The sequence below is a fragment of the Diabrotica undecimpunctata genome, chromosome 2 (assembly GCF_040954645.1).
Source record: "Diabrotica undecimpunctata isolate CICGRU chromosome 2, icDiaUnde3, whole genome shotgun sequence".
Classification (NCBI taxonomy): Eukaryota; Metazoa; Arthropoda; class Insecta; order Coleoptera; family Chrysomelidae; genus Diabrotica; species Diabrotica undecimpunctata.
In genome coordinates, this window is record NC_092804.1 from 123008770 (window position 1) to 123024088 (window position 15319).

Consider the following 15319-nt stretch of genomic DNA (forward strand, 5'->3'; position numbering starts at 1 on the left):
AACTCTATTTCTTGATCATTTCCGCCAGCTAAACTAGCTATATCTAGTGGTTCTTTCACATTGTAAGATGAGTATTATGGATTATAGAATTATTTACATATTAATTTAATTAAAATGCACGTTTTACTCTTAACTTATTTTAATTTTGAATCTAGGATTAGCTGTATAAGTAACAAATAGGATCTTAATGACTTCATAGGCATTTATAGGTTATTTAAATTATACAAAAATATTTAATGTCATTTGTCAAAACAAAAGATTTCTTTAACATGTTAGCAATAACTTTTTTTTGACATGAAGTATTTTTTACTTTATTAAGGGATCCTGTAATAAAAGCGGCTGTCATCTTATGGTTTCAATAACTCTCTAATATCAACAGCGTTAATATTTATTTGTCCTTAACTACATCTTTTATATCATTAACTTATCATGTTAGCAAAAACGTGATACTTGAATTAGCCGTATTAATAGACAGCTAGTGCTAGTTAAACAAAGTCCTAAATGGTTGATGTTCCTAATTTATTTAGTGGTTAGAATTTTGGATCCATGAAGAACTTTATAAAAAATTAGATGTTTTGATGATATTTTCTTGGAGACGAATACTGTGAATTCTCGAGTAACTGGATATATAAATGTGTTAACATTATAACATATTACATATAAAAAAAAATAGAAACACATATAGCAAAGTTTCAAAGCATAAGAAACTCTGAAGAAGCTATCCTTACATGGAAAATTGAAGGAAAAAAGAACTTGGATATATTTTCTACCAAATAAACTAAGTACATAGTTTTTCTTGTCAACGGTCCATTGTTGAAAAAATTAATGAAAGAGAAGAAATTAAATGGCTAAATCAATGCATTTTCATACGGTTAACTGCATTTTGGAGTTAATATTTTCGTGTTCATCCAAAAATATGGGTTACAAAAACTCGCAAAGTTCAAAGAATCATTCAATCGGGATGTCCTTAAAATATGTTAAATGCTTTAGGCATTTAATTAAATTTATTACAATCTTTGAGTGTTTGTTTAAGCATATTAATTAGATTGTTTATACTCTTTATATTATTTGCAAAATGTTTCTTTTTACAGTAGATAAATCAAGCTAAAAAGTAATAATGTATTTGAATACATTGAATTATAGATTTTCTATAACATAATATAGACCAGAGAAATTAGCAAATAAAAAGCCTTTTTCGTGATACTCTTTGATACAGGTATCTAGCAACTGCTTTTGATAAATTTGGCGAGAACAATATGTACTAAACAAAATATGCAAAAGAATAAATGTCATATTTTACTTATAAACAATATATAAACAATGTAAGATCACGTTTTCATTTTAAATAAAATACTAAAGATTAAAACCGGCAAATTATATGGAAAAGTGTTTATGGTTAAATATTTGAGTCTATAGTCCAGATAGCCAAGCCTCGAGTGTTTATTTATTATTTATTAAACTCAATTTAATAGCTGGAGCTATGTGGGATACGGTGTTATACGACATTGACTGGAAAAAGGCAGAAATGAAATTAACGCTATTCGACCTGAAGCTCTTGAAAACGTGTTGGGTGAATTCAAGCAAAGGTTGGCTTATTGACAAGAAGTTAGGGGATCTGAATTTAAACATCTTATTTTTTTATTTAAATAACCAATACTCTTGTTTCTGCTGTTAAAAACTAGCTTAAATAATAAGATAGTTTTTTGAAACTGTCCAATTAATTTTCTAAATTTGAATGCCTTGGAATGGGTGTCCCAAACTTTACGAAAGGTTTGAATTTAATAGAAAACACTGTTTTTTCCTTTAGATTGTAATTGTAATTTTTTATTGAATCATACCAATAATACATAAAATAGGATTATGTATAGAACAGCATATCAAGCAAATGGTCTCCACGGCTTTGCTGGCAGATACGCACACTTTTGTTGAAAATTTTTATGACTATTTTGCACAAATGTGAAAAATTCTCTGAATTTAGTTGACGCAGCGTTAAATTTCCTCCTTCAATGCACGGGTAGGCTCTTTGGTATAGACTTCGACTTTAAATAATCCTATAAAACGAAATCTAATGGAGTTAAATCACGTGATCTAGGTGGCCAATTCAGATTACCTAAACCACAGATTACACGTCCAGGAAATGTCTCATTCAGTAATTGAACTGTTTCACGGGCTGTATTTTATGTGACACCTTCTTGTTGAAACCACGTGTTATCCACATTAGTATAATCTAATTTTGGTAGCAAGAACTCTGTTATCATGTTGCGATATCGAGCACCAGTAATAGTTACTGCTTCACCAGCCCTATTTTCAAAGAAGTGTGGTCCAATGATGCCCCCCAGCCCAAATTCTGCAACAAACAGTAACACGTTGTGGATTTTTTTTCGACAGTCACATGTGGGTTCTAAGAACCCATAACATATTTTGGATGCGTCAATTTTGACAATAAACAAATTCATCAAGGTGAACGCACGCTTAGAATGATTTTTTTTTTAATCAACATCCACTTGTTGATATTCAATAATCCAATCAACGAACTCTCTTCGCTGCGCATGGTTATTATGCTTCAGTTCTTGTATCAACTGATCTTTGTAAGCATGGAGGTGCAGGTCTTAGTGAGTATATGCTACAGTAGATGGCTTCTTGTAATTTAAAACTCTTGTCCAGAACGAAGAATTGATGTTCCTGGATTTTTACCAACACGGCTTGAGCGGCTTATTTTTGGACAACCAGTGTATTTAGCGTCAACAATTGATCCAGTCTTCCTAAATTTTTTAATTACTCTCTTCATAATTGCCCAAGTTAAATCAATATTTCGACCATATTTTGTATGAAATTTTGGAACTGTAACCGCCAAATATTTTTCAAATATTGTTCAACAATAGAAACTCGTCTCGTGTAACGCTCCATTTTTACTAACACTAAACCGTCAGCTGTGAAACTGTTTTTATTTTGTTGTTGTTAACACTTTCTTTCAAATCTTTTGTGAATTTTGGGACTCTATATTTCAAAAACTACTTTACTTAAATTTAGCGGTTATTCAAAATAACCAGCGGTTTTGCTTGAATGGAGACATATATATTTTGAAGTTTCCAAATCAAACGTTCAGACTGTTTAAGATATTATATATTTTCAGTACTTAAATATGCTTAAACAAGGAAAGAGAGGGGGCGCGTAATCGTATGGAATTGACTGGAGCCAAACCGGCACCAGAAAGGTTGACAGGTCATATGTTATTTCTTCAGCAGATTGAGAATAATGGATGTCAATGGAATAGAATGGAATGGAATATCAATTAATAGATTTTTTTCAAAATTTATAATTGAACACTAACATGATCACTTTTTGAACATAATTTTATCATTACATATATTTTAGTAGATCGATATAGTGTTTCAGTAAATCAGTGAATTGAAGTTAAAATCAGTAGATCTACTGGAAAATCAGTAGACCTGGTAACCCTGCGAGAGGTAGTAATGGGCAACGTACAGACACCAAAACATGGCGGTCACATCGAAACAGTCTTCACTTTTCGAAGGTTTATTAAATGAGTGTTACCTGTCCTCTCTCTTAGTATTGAATACAGGAAAAGATAAGTGAAAAATGAAACGTAAGAAGGAGAATTTCATGTTTGGCACGTTTAAAACATTGGTTTAAATGTATTTAAATAGGACTTTTCTCAACTACTGAAAACTAAGTAAATATGACGATGATAGGAGACGGTACTTTAAAAAGAAAAAAAATCAAGTATATGACATAGATATAGATAAAAACGGATTTGTATATGTCGTATATTGGTCATATATTTTTATGTCGTAGTGTTAGTCCCAAACCTATTGGGAGAATACGGCTCTGAACCAAGAAACATAATACGAATTGTGTTAATGATATTGTTTTATTTTGTTTATAACAACAAATTTCACTTAAACACTCAAAGATAGTAAAAAATTTCAAAGGCACTGGACTTGATGAATGCCAAATTATTTTGTAATTAAAATGGTATTAAAAAAGTGAAAAAATAGAAATAAATAAAAGTATTAAATTAAAGATGATTTGAAAATTTATTAAACATGATAATTTACGCAGAGATAAATTTTGAATAGTACGAATTAACATATGTTGGGGGCAGCTAGATTCTGTTTTCTTTAGAATTGTAGAAATTTTTTTATGACATTCCATGCGACTCAAAACTTCATTGGTTCCATGTTGCTTTAGAATCTTTCCTATGGTATTCTAAATTTTTACACAGTTTACATTCGTCAAATACACACATTATTTTTTTTTATATAGCGTATAGATTATTTGATTTAGTTGTAAATTAAATGAAAATAAATAGACTTACTTTTGTGTTCAAAAACAAAAATCTGCCTTATGTGGGGTTAACGTATGTGCAAAGGGGAAATATTATTGGTTTTGTGGAGCAAGAAATGTCTCAGAGGGACATAGCGGCAGTGGTAGGTGTAACACAGGGCGCTATGTCAAAAACTTATGCTAGGTATCAGTAAATAGTAACGCTGAAGAATAGACTAAGACAAAATCGCTAAAAAGTAACAATGGCTCGCCACGATCGTTTCATTGTCCAAGAAGCTGAAATTCAACAAGCTCTCAACAATTTCTCGCCCACAGCTCCATAGGCAACTTTTGGAAGCTACAGGTGTAATGTTTCAGTTGAAACGATAAGAACAAAACTTCTTACCTAAGGACTATACAGCAGTAGACAGTAACTGGTTCCCGAGTGTTCCAGGCAGCTTGATCGCTTAAATTGGTGTCGTCAACACCAAAACTAGATAGCAAAATGTGCTATATTCAGACGAAACCATAATTTGTGAAAAATCAGATGACGGACGAGTTCGTGTACTTAGAGGGCGAGGAAGACCAACAAAAACGGAAATTGTCAGATCTGTTTGCAGATATAAAGAACGTTATATCTGTAAACAGAAGAAATGTCAGTTTCTAAAGAAACATTATGATCAGTAAAAAAATCTCTATTAATTTCCATCCAATTAACTTTAACAGCTTGTAGGTATGTTACATTTGGTTCTAGAACCTGTAATTGGGCTTTGAAGAGGTGTAATGGGAGAAAACTTAATTTTTATGCATGATAATGCACCTCCACATACCAGCAGAGTGACTACAGACTTTCTTGAAGTATAACATATCACTGTTCTGTAGTGGCCTGCTTGCTTACCCTACCTTAACTTTATAGAGCAATAATTGTGGGATATGCTTAAAGGACGATTTAGAGCTCATCGGGAGAATTCACAATACACTACACAGCTAGTACAAGCTACTCTTGAAAAAGGGTACAACCTACCACAACAAAATGTTGACAATTTGTTAAGGAGCATACCCATGTGAATTGAAGCTTGTATAGTATAAGGGCTAGTGGTGGTTATATTGACTACAACAAAAAAAAAACAATAAAACCAAAATTTAAATCTTAATGGTTTTACATTAAAATTTTTTATGTTATTGACTTCAAAACAAGTTCTTTCAATGTATTATTTCAAGAGTTTACCATTGCCTTTAATTATTATGTATTGGTGATTAAGTTGCTTTAAAATAAATATTCTTTGACTTCCTATGTTGTTTTTTTTAAATTCGCTTGAAATAATAAGAAATATCAGATGACTCCATAAGTTTGCATAGATGATTCCATAATTCCATAAGTTTGGTTGTGTATAGTTACCGCTTTAAGAGCCACAGTTCACATTTAAATAGTAGAACTATATTGATAAAACCTTTTGAAGGATTAATATTAAAAATTTAAAAAGAATATATGAAATTTTGTTTTCTTTCACATCAAGGTTTATTTTGCATTTCTATTTTATTGAGTGTCTTGATATTTTGATTATCACAAACAACTACCATTCCTATAAACTTGAATTAGTCTTCAAAAAATGTGAAGAAACGTATATAAAATACTAAGTATATAAAAATTATTATTATATCAAATATATTGAGTTTGTTTAGTTAATTTATTTGTATTGTTTAAATCAACACTTAAAAGCTACAACTGCTTCTAAATTCTCACAGTTTTTACGTAATGATACTTGCCTAAAGGGTCCCAAAATATAAAAAATCTAAAAAAATCTATAAAAGTTATGATTTCTTGACTAGTGCGCATATTATGTAAAGAAGATGTATATTTTCTTAAATTATTCTAGCAGAAGCTGAATGGGAAACTGCTTATTGTTGTAATAATAGTGTCAGTTCTTTTATTTAAAAGTTATGAAGGGTTGTGAAATTTTTTAAAGGAGACTTGTTGTTAATATCATCTTTCTTTGATGCCAAGCACTTCCGTCTCCCAATATGTTTGTCTAATATGAAAAATATATTAGAATAGTTGATATATATTTAGAAGAGAGTATGATTATCATAATTATATGCAACTGTTACAACTGGCGTTTTAAATGTTTTATATGACTATTAAACAAATGATTACTGAACTGTAGGTTTAGAACTACAATACATATAATGCAGAATTTCTCACAATCTTTAACTTTGTTTAAATCTACACCAATTATTTATAAGATTTTCTAAACCAAAAATAAGTACTAAAAAATATCAAAATTTTCAAATATATGTATTTAATCTTCCAAAATGAACCTCCCTAAATATTAATTTTTGTATATTTTTAAAATGCCGAGTAATATTTACCTTACTTATTACTTTGTGTGTCATTTCGCCAAACAGATATTTATGTCGCAGTCAGTAGGATTTTCCGATACTCACTTCTAAACCAATTTGCGTGGCAATAATTAGCAATAATCTCTTCCAGATTCATTTTCCTGTTCTACATATTCACTCCCCTCCCAAAATTTCTATTTCCTAATCTCTTAAAATTGCAATTTCCGCTTCAGCGTTAGCTACACAACCATCTTACGACTAAGGGTAACAAAATTGGAGGATAAGCCATAATTCTGTATACTACAACGTTTGGTTTAATAGGATAGTTCAGCTTTATTGTATAATTATATTAACAAACTAAATAAAAGATATATTATAAGTAAATAAATAGGAATATTGCAATATTGATATAGAAGTTATTATCACACAATCTTAGTAGGAAATTATAACACATATTATATAACACAGTCATGTCCTATTATTTTTTACGTATCAGTTCATTCACAACGTATATTAAAGAACAAGGTTTTAAAGAATAAATTATTATTGGATTCTTTTCCTTTTTTTTATGGTAGTAATACATACATACATACATACACTAGATTGTTTAAGAAATGTAAAGAGGTCAGTGGATGGAGTCAGTTTGGTTTCAACAATGGACTTGGCACGAGAGAAGCGATCTTTAGTATGCAAACATTAATACAGAATTGTTTAGATCAAAGAAAGGATGTTTTTGTCTGTTTCATCGATTATGAAAAAGCATTCGATAATGTAAAACACGAATTGATGATAAAATACCTAGTTGGGTTTGAACTACAAGCACATAAAAATTATCGCCAATCTGTATTGGAACCAGACAGCAATAGTACGTCTTCAAAATTTCAACGAAACAGAAGATTTCTCCATTAAAAAAGGAGTAAGGCAAGGTTGTATACTGTCTCCAATGCTGTTCAATTTATACGTAGAAAAAGCCTTCGCAGAAGCAGTGGCAGACTCTAATAAGGGTATTAAAGTTAACGGCATATTTATTAATAACATCAGGTATGCCGATGATACAGCCATAGTGGCAGATAACATCGAAGATCTTCAATGCCTTTTAAATGATCTAACTCTTACAAATGATCCAACGCAAAGATATATGTCTCTGGAGAAGACATCGAACAGGTCAGGCAATTTAAATACTTGGGTTGTTTGCTGAACGAGGGCTGGGACCCCGACAATGAAATAAAGAGCAGAGTTGAACAAGCCAGAAATGCTTTTTTGAGGCTTCGTAAGTTTCTGACTGATCGCAAATTGGACTTCAACCTCCGATACAAGATGCTTAAGTGTTACGTGTGGCCTGTTCTCTTGTGCGGAATGGAAGCATGGACGTTAAAGGCCAGTTCCATTAACAAACTTGAAGTGTTTGAAATGTGGTGCCTGCGTCGAATGCTTAGAATATCATGAACGGACAGGGTCAGAAATCAGGAAGTACTCAGAAGAGCGGGCTTACAGGATAGGGAACTTTTTAGTTATGTAAAAAGTAAGAAGACTGCATACTTGGGACACATATTACGAGGAGAAAGATATACTTTTCAGCAACTGATACTCGAAGGGAAGATAGAGGGTAGGAGAGGTCTAGGACGTAAAAAAATGTCATGGCTGCGCAATATTCGACAATGGACAGGAATCCACAGCTATGAAATGCTTCGCAATGCTGCTAAAAACAGAATTATTTAATCCTGACTATTTAACATCTCACCTGACAAGACGATGTACGGTGGACGCCTACAAGGCCAAGAATACATACATCTCATTTTCCGTATTTGTACTTTTAGAGTTTTAGCACGTCAGATACATAACAAACATGGTAGACGGTCAAGTAAAATTCACATATTTATCTAAGAAATCAATTTTTGTTCTAATAATTCGTAGGGTTGAATTTTCTCGTGATTTTTTCTGTTTATATAAACAATGCATGAACAATGTTATTTTAAATGATTAAAACACAGAAATAATATCTCATTTTCTCACGTTTCTAATATATATATATATATATATATATATATATATATATATATATATATATCTATATATATATATATATATATATATATATATATATATATATCTATATATATATATATATATATATATATATATATATAAATTACATACTTATCGATTTTAATATTTTCTTAATTGATTAAGAAATTATTTAATTTATGTTTTTCTTGAAAACTATGTTTATATACGAGCACATTTTGTAAAAAATAATAATGTTGAGATACGTAATCGTAAAAGAAGACAAATTTATTTAATGCCAAAAAAGTTTCCCCTTGATTGTGTGATGGGAATATTTCAAAATAAATTCTCTTTATGTCCTCATCAATATCAATCTCTGCATGACATGAACTGGAACAATGGCTAACCCTCCCTGTACTTTCACTACCCTTGTCTACGACGTATAGTGATACAATTCGCCGGATTTCCTATTAATAGCAGTATAAATTGGTTCATATTTTATCCCCTCGCCTACCTTGGGATGCAGTCTTTTAATGTATGGATTGTGTGGATTAGACAACAGTTTGACACCGTTATGATGTGTCGGTATAGTAGTGTGTTGTCTCGGATAAACATTGCAGCTATTTCCATTTACCATATTGGCTTGAACATTGTTGGTAGTATGTTGTGGAAGAGGCATGGTGGAACAGTTTGGATATACATTCTGAACAGGCTGTGTCGGATAATGCGGCAACGTAGCTGAGCACGACTGGATATTAGTTTTATCCGTAAACGAGGTCATTCGCATATTGGTGCATCTACCGTACGGATCCTCTTCCAATATGGCGGGTGTTATAATGTCGGTTTTGTTCGGCCTGATCGATTTTCTGCGTATGACGACTGTGCTTTCCTGGCTTTCAGCTGGATTTTCTGTGATATTAATTATGCTTTCGGTTTTGGGTGGCGTATGGTGTTCGCTATCGTTCGAATGAATTCCACTAGAAGTTTCGCTGTGATTACTTCCAGGAAGATCTGGGGGTGAATGTGAGCTTTCTGTACTCACAGAATCGGATCTTCCTGGAATTTCTTCGTGAGGGATCATTCCGGAGTCGGCGCGTCGAATACAACGTGGTGCTGAACTTGTTTGGATCTGTGGAAGGAAAATGGAGTACATTGCAATTAAAAAATTTAAGTTAATTATTTTGAAAGTTCTAAAATACTTCTGTGCAATGTGTTTACAATTTATAACAGTAAATAAACTAAACTCCTACCTATTTTTAGACAATTACAAAATGAATGACATTAACTAAAGCCCCAATAGAATAAAGTAAGTTTGCAGAAGATGGCAAAGAGTACAAATAGGGATATTGAAGGTAATGACACCCAAGCATCAAAGATTTAAAACTAAACTGGCTTGAAATTAGTTTGATTAAACCAAAATTGATATCTATTAAACTACTATTAAATTACTGTAACTAAACCTTTAAGGTTAACCTATTAGGCTAAAATAACCTCTCAAATATAATCAAATGATCGAAAAAACCAACAAAAGTAAATTATAATAAAATTTGCAGAATTCAGGAAAAATTATTGATAGTATGGCATGTCTCACATAGAGATTTTTGAATATTCACGGTTGGAATTTAGTTTAATGCCAAACGTGATGTTACAGATGTAACGATAATATACTCTTATTGTCTAGAGTGAGCCTATGTATTTAACAAAACATATTTTTATACCGCCACTGGCCGTATAAAAGACCGAGTACCTCAGCCAGCGTTGTATGCCAAGCACTCAAAGATAAAATAATAATGAAATTCGGATGTATGACGAAACTCATCTCAGACAATGGCACTTCATACGAAAACAGAGTATTCAGAAGCCTGCTCAAAAAATTCAACATCGAAAAACATGAAATTCCTCTGTATTCACCACATAATAACCCAGTAGAAAGAACAAACAGAGTAATGAAGACAATGATAGCCTAATTTTGCGAAAACAATCATAAAAAATAGGACACGTACATCCTAGAACTGACATTCGCAATTAACTCATCAAAACATCACTCCACTGGATTCTCCTCAGCATTTTTAAATTTAGTACACGATTTAGACATACCCAGTAAGATTATAGAGGCACCTAATCCGACCGACATAATTCCACCAACATACAAATGAAATAAATCAAGAAAAACATTTGAATTAGTAAGAAGTAACGTGGGCAAAGCATTTACATCACAACGCCACTACTTTAATCTACGCCGCAGAGAGTGGACACTGAAAATCGGAGATAAAGTCATGAAAAAAGATTACAACATACCTAACGCCAGCGCCGCCAAACAATTGAACGCCCCATTAGCTCCCAAATCCTCTGGCCCATATACTATTTAGAAAATATTATCAGAAGTAATTTTTTAGTTAAAAGACATAATGGGAAGAACAATTAACAAAGTTCACATTAAAGATATGAAACCGGCTTACAACGATAACACATAAATCCCACCTAGACGAAATCACTTCCTTTTACCAACCTCAACAACACCCCTATATATCCCACAAGTTATAAAACGACATTTCTGCATTACAGAAACCTCAAGACAAGTCCAAATGAAAGATATTCTAGAGATTCCAACAATAATAAGCTCGCTACCTGACAGTCCAGTCAGAACACTGTCAAACACTCCAGGCAGAAACTGCGAAAGCATCACAGCGGCCTTAAAAATTTAACGCACTTTTGGGGTCTGCAATAGGTGAGGATCCAGAAATAGGATATCGCAACTACCTTACCCCCCAAAACCAAGTCAAAAAACAACACTAAAATTGTCAATACCATTTCAGTCGCCGCTACCACCCAACTTAAAAGGTAAAGGATCCGGCTAAAAATATCTACCACCAAGACAATCCGGATCCGCTACACAAAATAGTGACAGTGTTAATACATAAGAAACAATTGTAAGTGGTACAGTTTTAGTCTAACTTTCAGAAAGAATTTTTTTCTTTTCTTTGTAAATACGGCTATAGCAAAAATTTTGTTCAAAAATATTAAAAAATTTTGTTCAAAAATATTGTTCAAAAATTTTGTTTAACGAGAGGGGGGTGCGACGAAGATATACTCTTATCGTCTAGAGTAGTACGCCTATGTATTTAAAAAAAACATATTTTTATACCACCAATATTCGTATAAAAGACCGACCAAAAACCCACTCGAGGCATTCTTGGTGTGTTCTAAGAATACCTAATTACCTACTACCTACTAGAACAGGTGCGCTGAACGTATTCTATTCTATTAATTTGGTGAGTTGAACGGAACTGATAATTCCTCCTCCTATATATAATTCTATACCGTCTGATATGTTGAGTGTTGAGGATGTATATGCATGTTTTATTGACTATCGAAAAGCATTTGACTGCGTTAACCATCAAAAGATGATCGAAATTCTGAGAACAACTGGAGTTGACGAACAAGACTTGCGAATTATCTCAGAACTATACTGGCACCAAACGGCAACAATTGAAATAGAGTACACAACATCCGAAGACATACAAATCCGACGAGGAGTGAGACAGGGTTGCGTCTTATCACCGATACTTTTTAATTTGCATTAGGAGTTTATATTCAGAGAAGCATTAGACGAGGTCTAAGGCGGAATTAAGATTAACGGAATCAGCATAGACAACATCAGATATGCTGATGATACCGTCTTAATAGCAAGCAACGCACAAGAACTACAAAATATAATAAATGCGGTAGTTCACCACAGCGAAATGTTCGGTTTACATCTAAACGTTTCCAAAACTAAAACTTTAGTATTTTCAAAGACACCAATAAACGTACAGGTGTATGCCAAGGGTCAAATAATAGAACAGGTAAATTCCATAAAATATTTGGGAACAAATATCAATAGTCAGTGTAATCCAAAAAAAGAAATCCTATCAAGAATCGAAGAGGCAAGGAAAACATTCATGAGCATGAACACATTTTTTACAAGATCAGACCTTAGTCTACAGCTTAGAATCCGAATGATCAGATGTTACGTTTTTTCTGTCTTACTGTATGGCTGTGAAAGTTGGACAATGGGCTCTGAAATAGAAAAAAAAAATAGATACCTTTGAGATGTATATATACAGACGAATGTTGAGGATTCCATGGGTACAAAGAGTTAGTAATGTTGAGGTACTTCGTCGCATGTGTAAACAAAAAGAATTACTAAGAATAATCAAAGAGAGGAAAATGCAATACTTGGGTCATGCGTTGAGAGGCGAAAGATATGAATTACTTCAAGTTATACTGGAAGGAAAAGTACAGGGCAAAAGATCAGTAGGAAGACGCCAGAACTCGTGGCTAAAAGACCTGAGGAGATGGTATGACCGCTCATCCGCAGAGATCTTTCGCGCAGCAGTTTCCAAAACTACAATTGTCATTTGGATCGCCAACCTTCGAAAGGAGACGGCGCAATGAGAAGAAGAAGAAGAGAAATGCTGTGAGAATGAAAGAGAGCTATTCAAAGATTCCTTCCCGTGAGATTCATTTCGCGCTGAGAAATGAATGTCTCTCCTGATTAGTTCCCTCATCGTCAACTTATTCGAATTCTGTCTCCCACTATCATTTACTACCCGAGATTATCGCACAGAGAATATTGGTAAACACAAAAGTAGATTTGTTATAAAACTATTATAGTTTTTAAACATATACGACTTTCTGTAAATAACACAAAGTCTGTATATATAAAGTTGATATAAATAGACAATAACATAACTTAGTAAACAGCTGACACCTTGAAAATGTACAACGCAATATTTTTTAAACTTTGTTTTTTTGACCAATGGATTCGGTGTCCACAGCCATATAAATCCAAACAAACAAACTTTGTTGATCCCGATCTGGGTTAACCTGGTAATTGTTGAGTTATTCAATAAAACACAAAAAGTACCATCTGTAGTTTTTGGAAAGTGAAACATGGAAAATCAGTTAACGTATAGAGAGACACAACACTACAATAGGTTGAGTAGACCAAATTAGAAAAACAAACGATTGCTACGAAATATGAAAGAAACGTACAATAATCGTGATAACAAAACATTAGGAAAATTAAAGACTCCACTGTAGAAAAAAAAAAGATATAAGATCACAGAAATAGACTACTTTAAACTACGCATCGAGTTAGAATCTAGATTCTAACTCGATGAAACTACGATATGGTATAAAAAAAGGTGGCGTAAAATTAAATTTGCCAACTATATCAGAAGATTTGTAAGGGTATTTGAAAACACATTAATAGACGGGAAAACGTAAAAGAATATTGGAAAAAAACACATATTTACATTAATTAAAAATCCAAATAGAGAATATGCAATATATTAAGAATAGACACAATAAGGCAAATTGGATGAATTTTAAATTAAAACTGAACTTCTTTATCTTCTATAGTACTTGTTTATTAGTGGTTTTGTGATGAAAATATATATACAAGAAGTTGAGGCCCTAAATATTATACTTACCACACTTTCGTAATTATTATGAACAATAACAGACGATTCTTCCAGCAACGGACTTCTATCTTCATAAGCGTTATCCGGAGGATCGAAGTCTTGGTTGGTGCTAGCGTAAGTTATATGTTCATCATGAACACAAGCCAGAAGCTAAGGTAAGAAAGCAAAGCAAAGTTAGTACAGTTAGAGCAAAATTAAGCTTTATGAGGTACTATTACTATAAAAGTTTTTTTTAGTCTACTTTACATAGAAAGCATTAATTTCAATCAAGGCTTCGACTGCTGTACAACTTTTCACATCTAATAAAATTTAAATATATATAATAAAAAACTATATTTCCTTATTAATAGTAATTAAAAGTAAATCATATATTATAATTCAGCAAATAAAATAGCGATATGGACTTTTTTATTTATTGCTTAAATAAATAATGGCCTGTGATTGCGTCATATTTTTTTAAGATGAGAGGTTTCTGACCTTTGTTGTAAATAACTCTGTACTTTAACACTGTAATAAGTCAAAACAGTCAACTCTGTACTGTAATAAGTCAAAAACGCCTTAGTTTACCAAAGAAGATAAAAAAGTGTAAAGTACAAGCATTAGTACGAAAAGCAAAGAAAAAGCATATATAAAAAAGACTTTTATTCTTTGGTTAACACAAAATGGATCTTTTTTGAAACAGTAGAGGAGTAAAATGAAAACGCTGATGAAAATCACCCATATCGTATAAAGTTTTTCACAAACTTGTAAAAAAAAAACACTTTTACCAGAAACACCAAACGTAACAAGAGAAGAAAGAACAGATACCTCAGAGATAATAAAACAATCGAAGAACACCAGCTGAAGACCAAATAACTAATCAAGATTAAGATCTAAGAAATTATTCTCGAGAAATAAATAGAGCAGAATTAGAAAAAGATCAGCAAGATTCAGACAGGTCGATCTTACATAGTTGTAGTATTATTTCATATAGCTCTATAGCCCAAGTCGGGCCTTGGTCTTCCCAGAATCCTCCTCAAAGCATCCCTTTCCGTAGCTGCTCTCCTCCACCATCAATATCTCTTTAGCAACGGTTCTTACTTCGTCTATCTACCTCTTCCTTGGTCTTCTACTGACCGACATCCTACCAAGCGTTCTACTTATTCTCCACATACCATTGTCGCAAATGGGTCCGAATATCTTTATTTCAAAAGTATTAATAACGTTTATTTTTTTTATAT

General features: G+C 32.5%; 1 protein-coding gene across 1 annotated transcript in view; it reads right to left on the reverse strand.

Annotated features, from left to right (window-relative positions):
* Window positions 1–8825: 8825 nt before the first annotated feature.
* Window positions 8826–15319, reverse strand: part of tinc (transmembrane protein tincar) — a 613917-nt gene continuing 607423 nt past the window's right edge. Inside the window, exons 12-13 of the mRNA XM_072523412.1 lie at window positions 14109–14249; window positions 8826–9760 (exon numbers count right to left, since the gene is read on the reverse strand). Of these exons, the coding sequence (XP_072379513.1) occupies window positions 9065–9760; window positions 14109–14249 (837 nt within the window). The 3' untranslated portion in view covers window positions 8826–9064. The remainder of the gene's footprint in view (window positions 9761–14108; window positions 14250–15319) is intronic.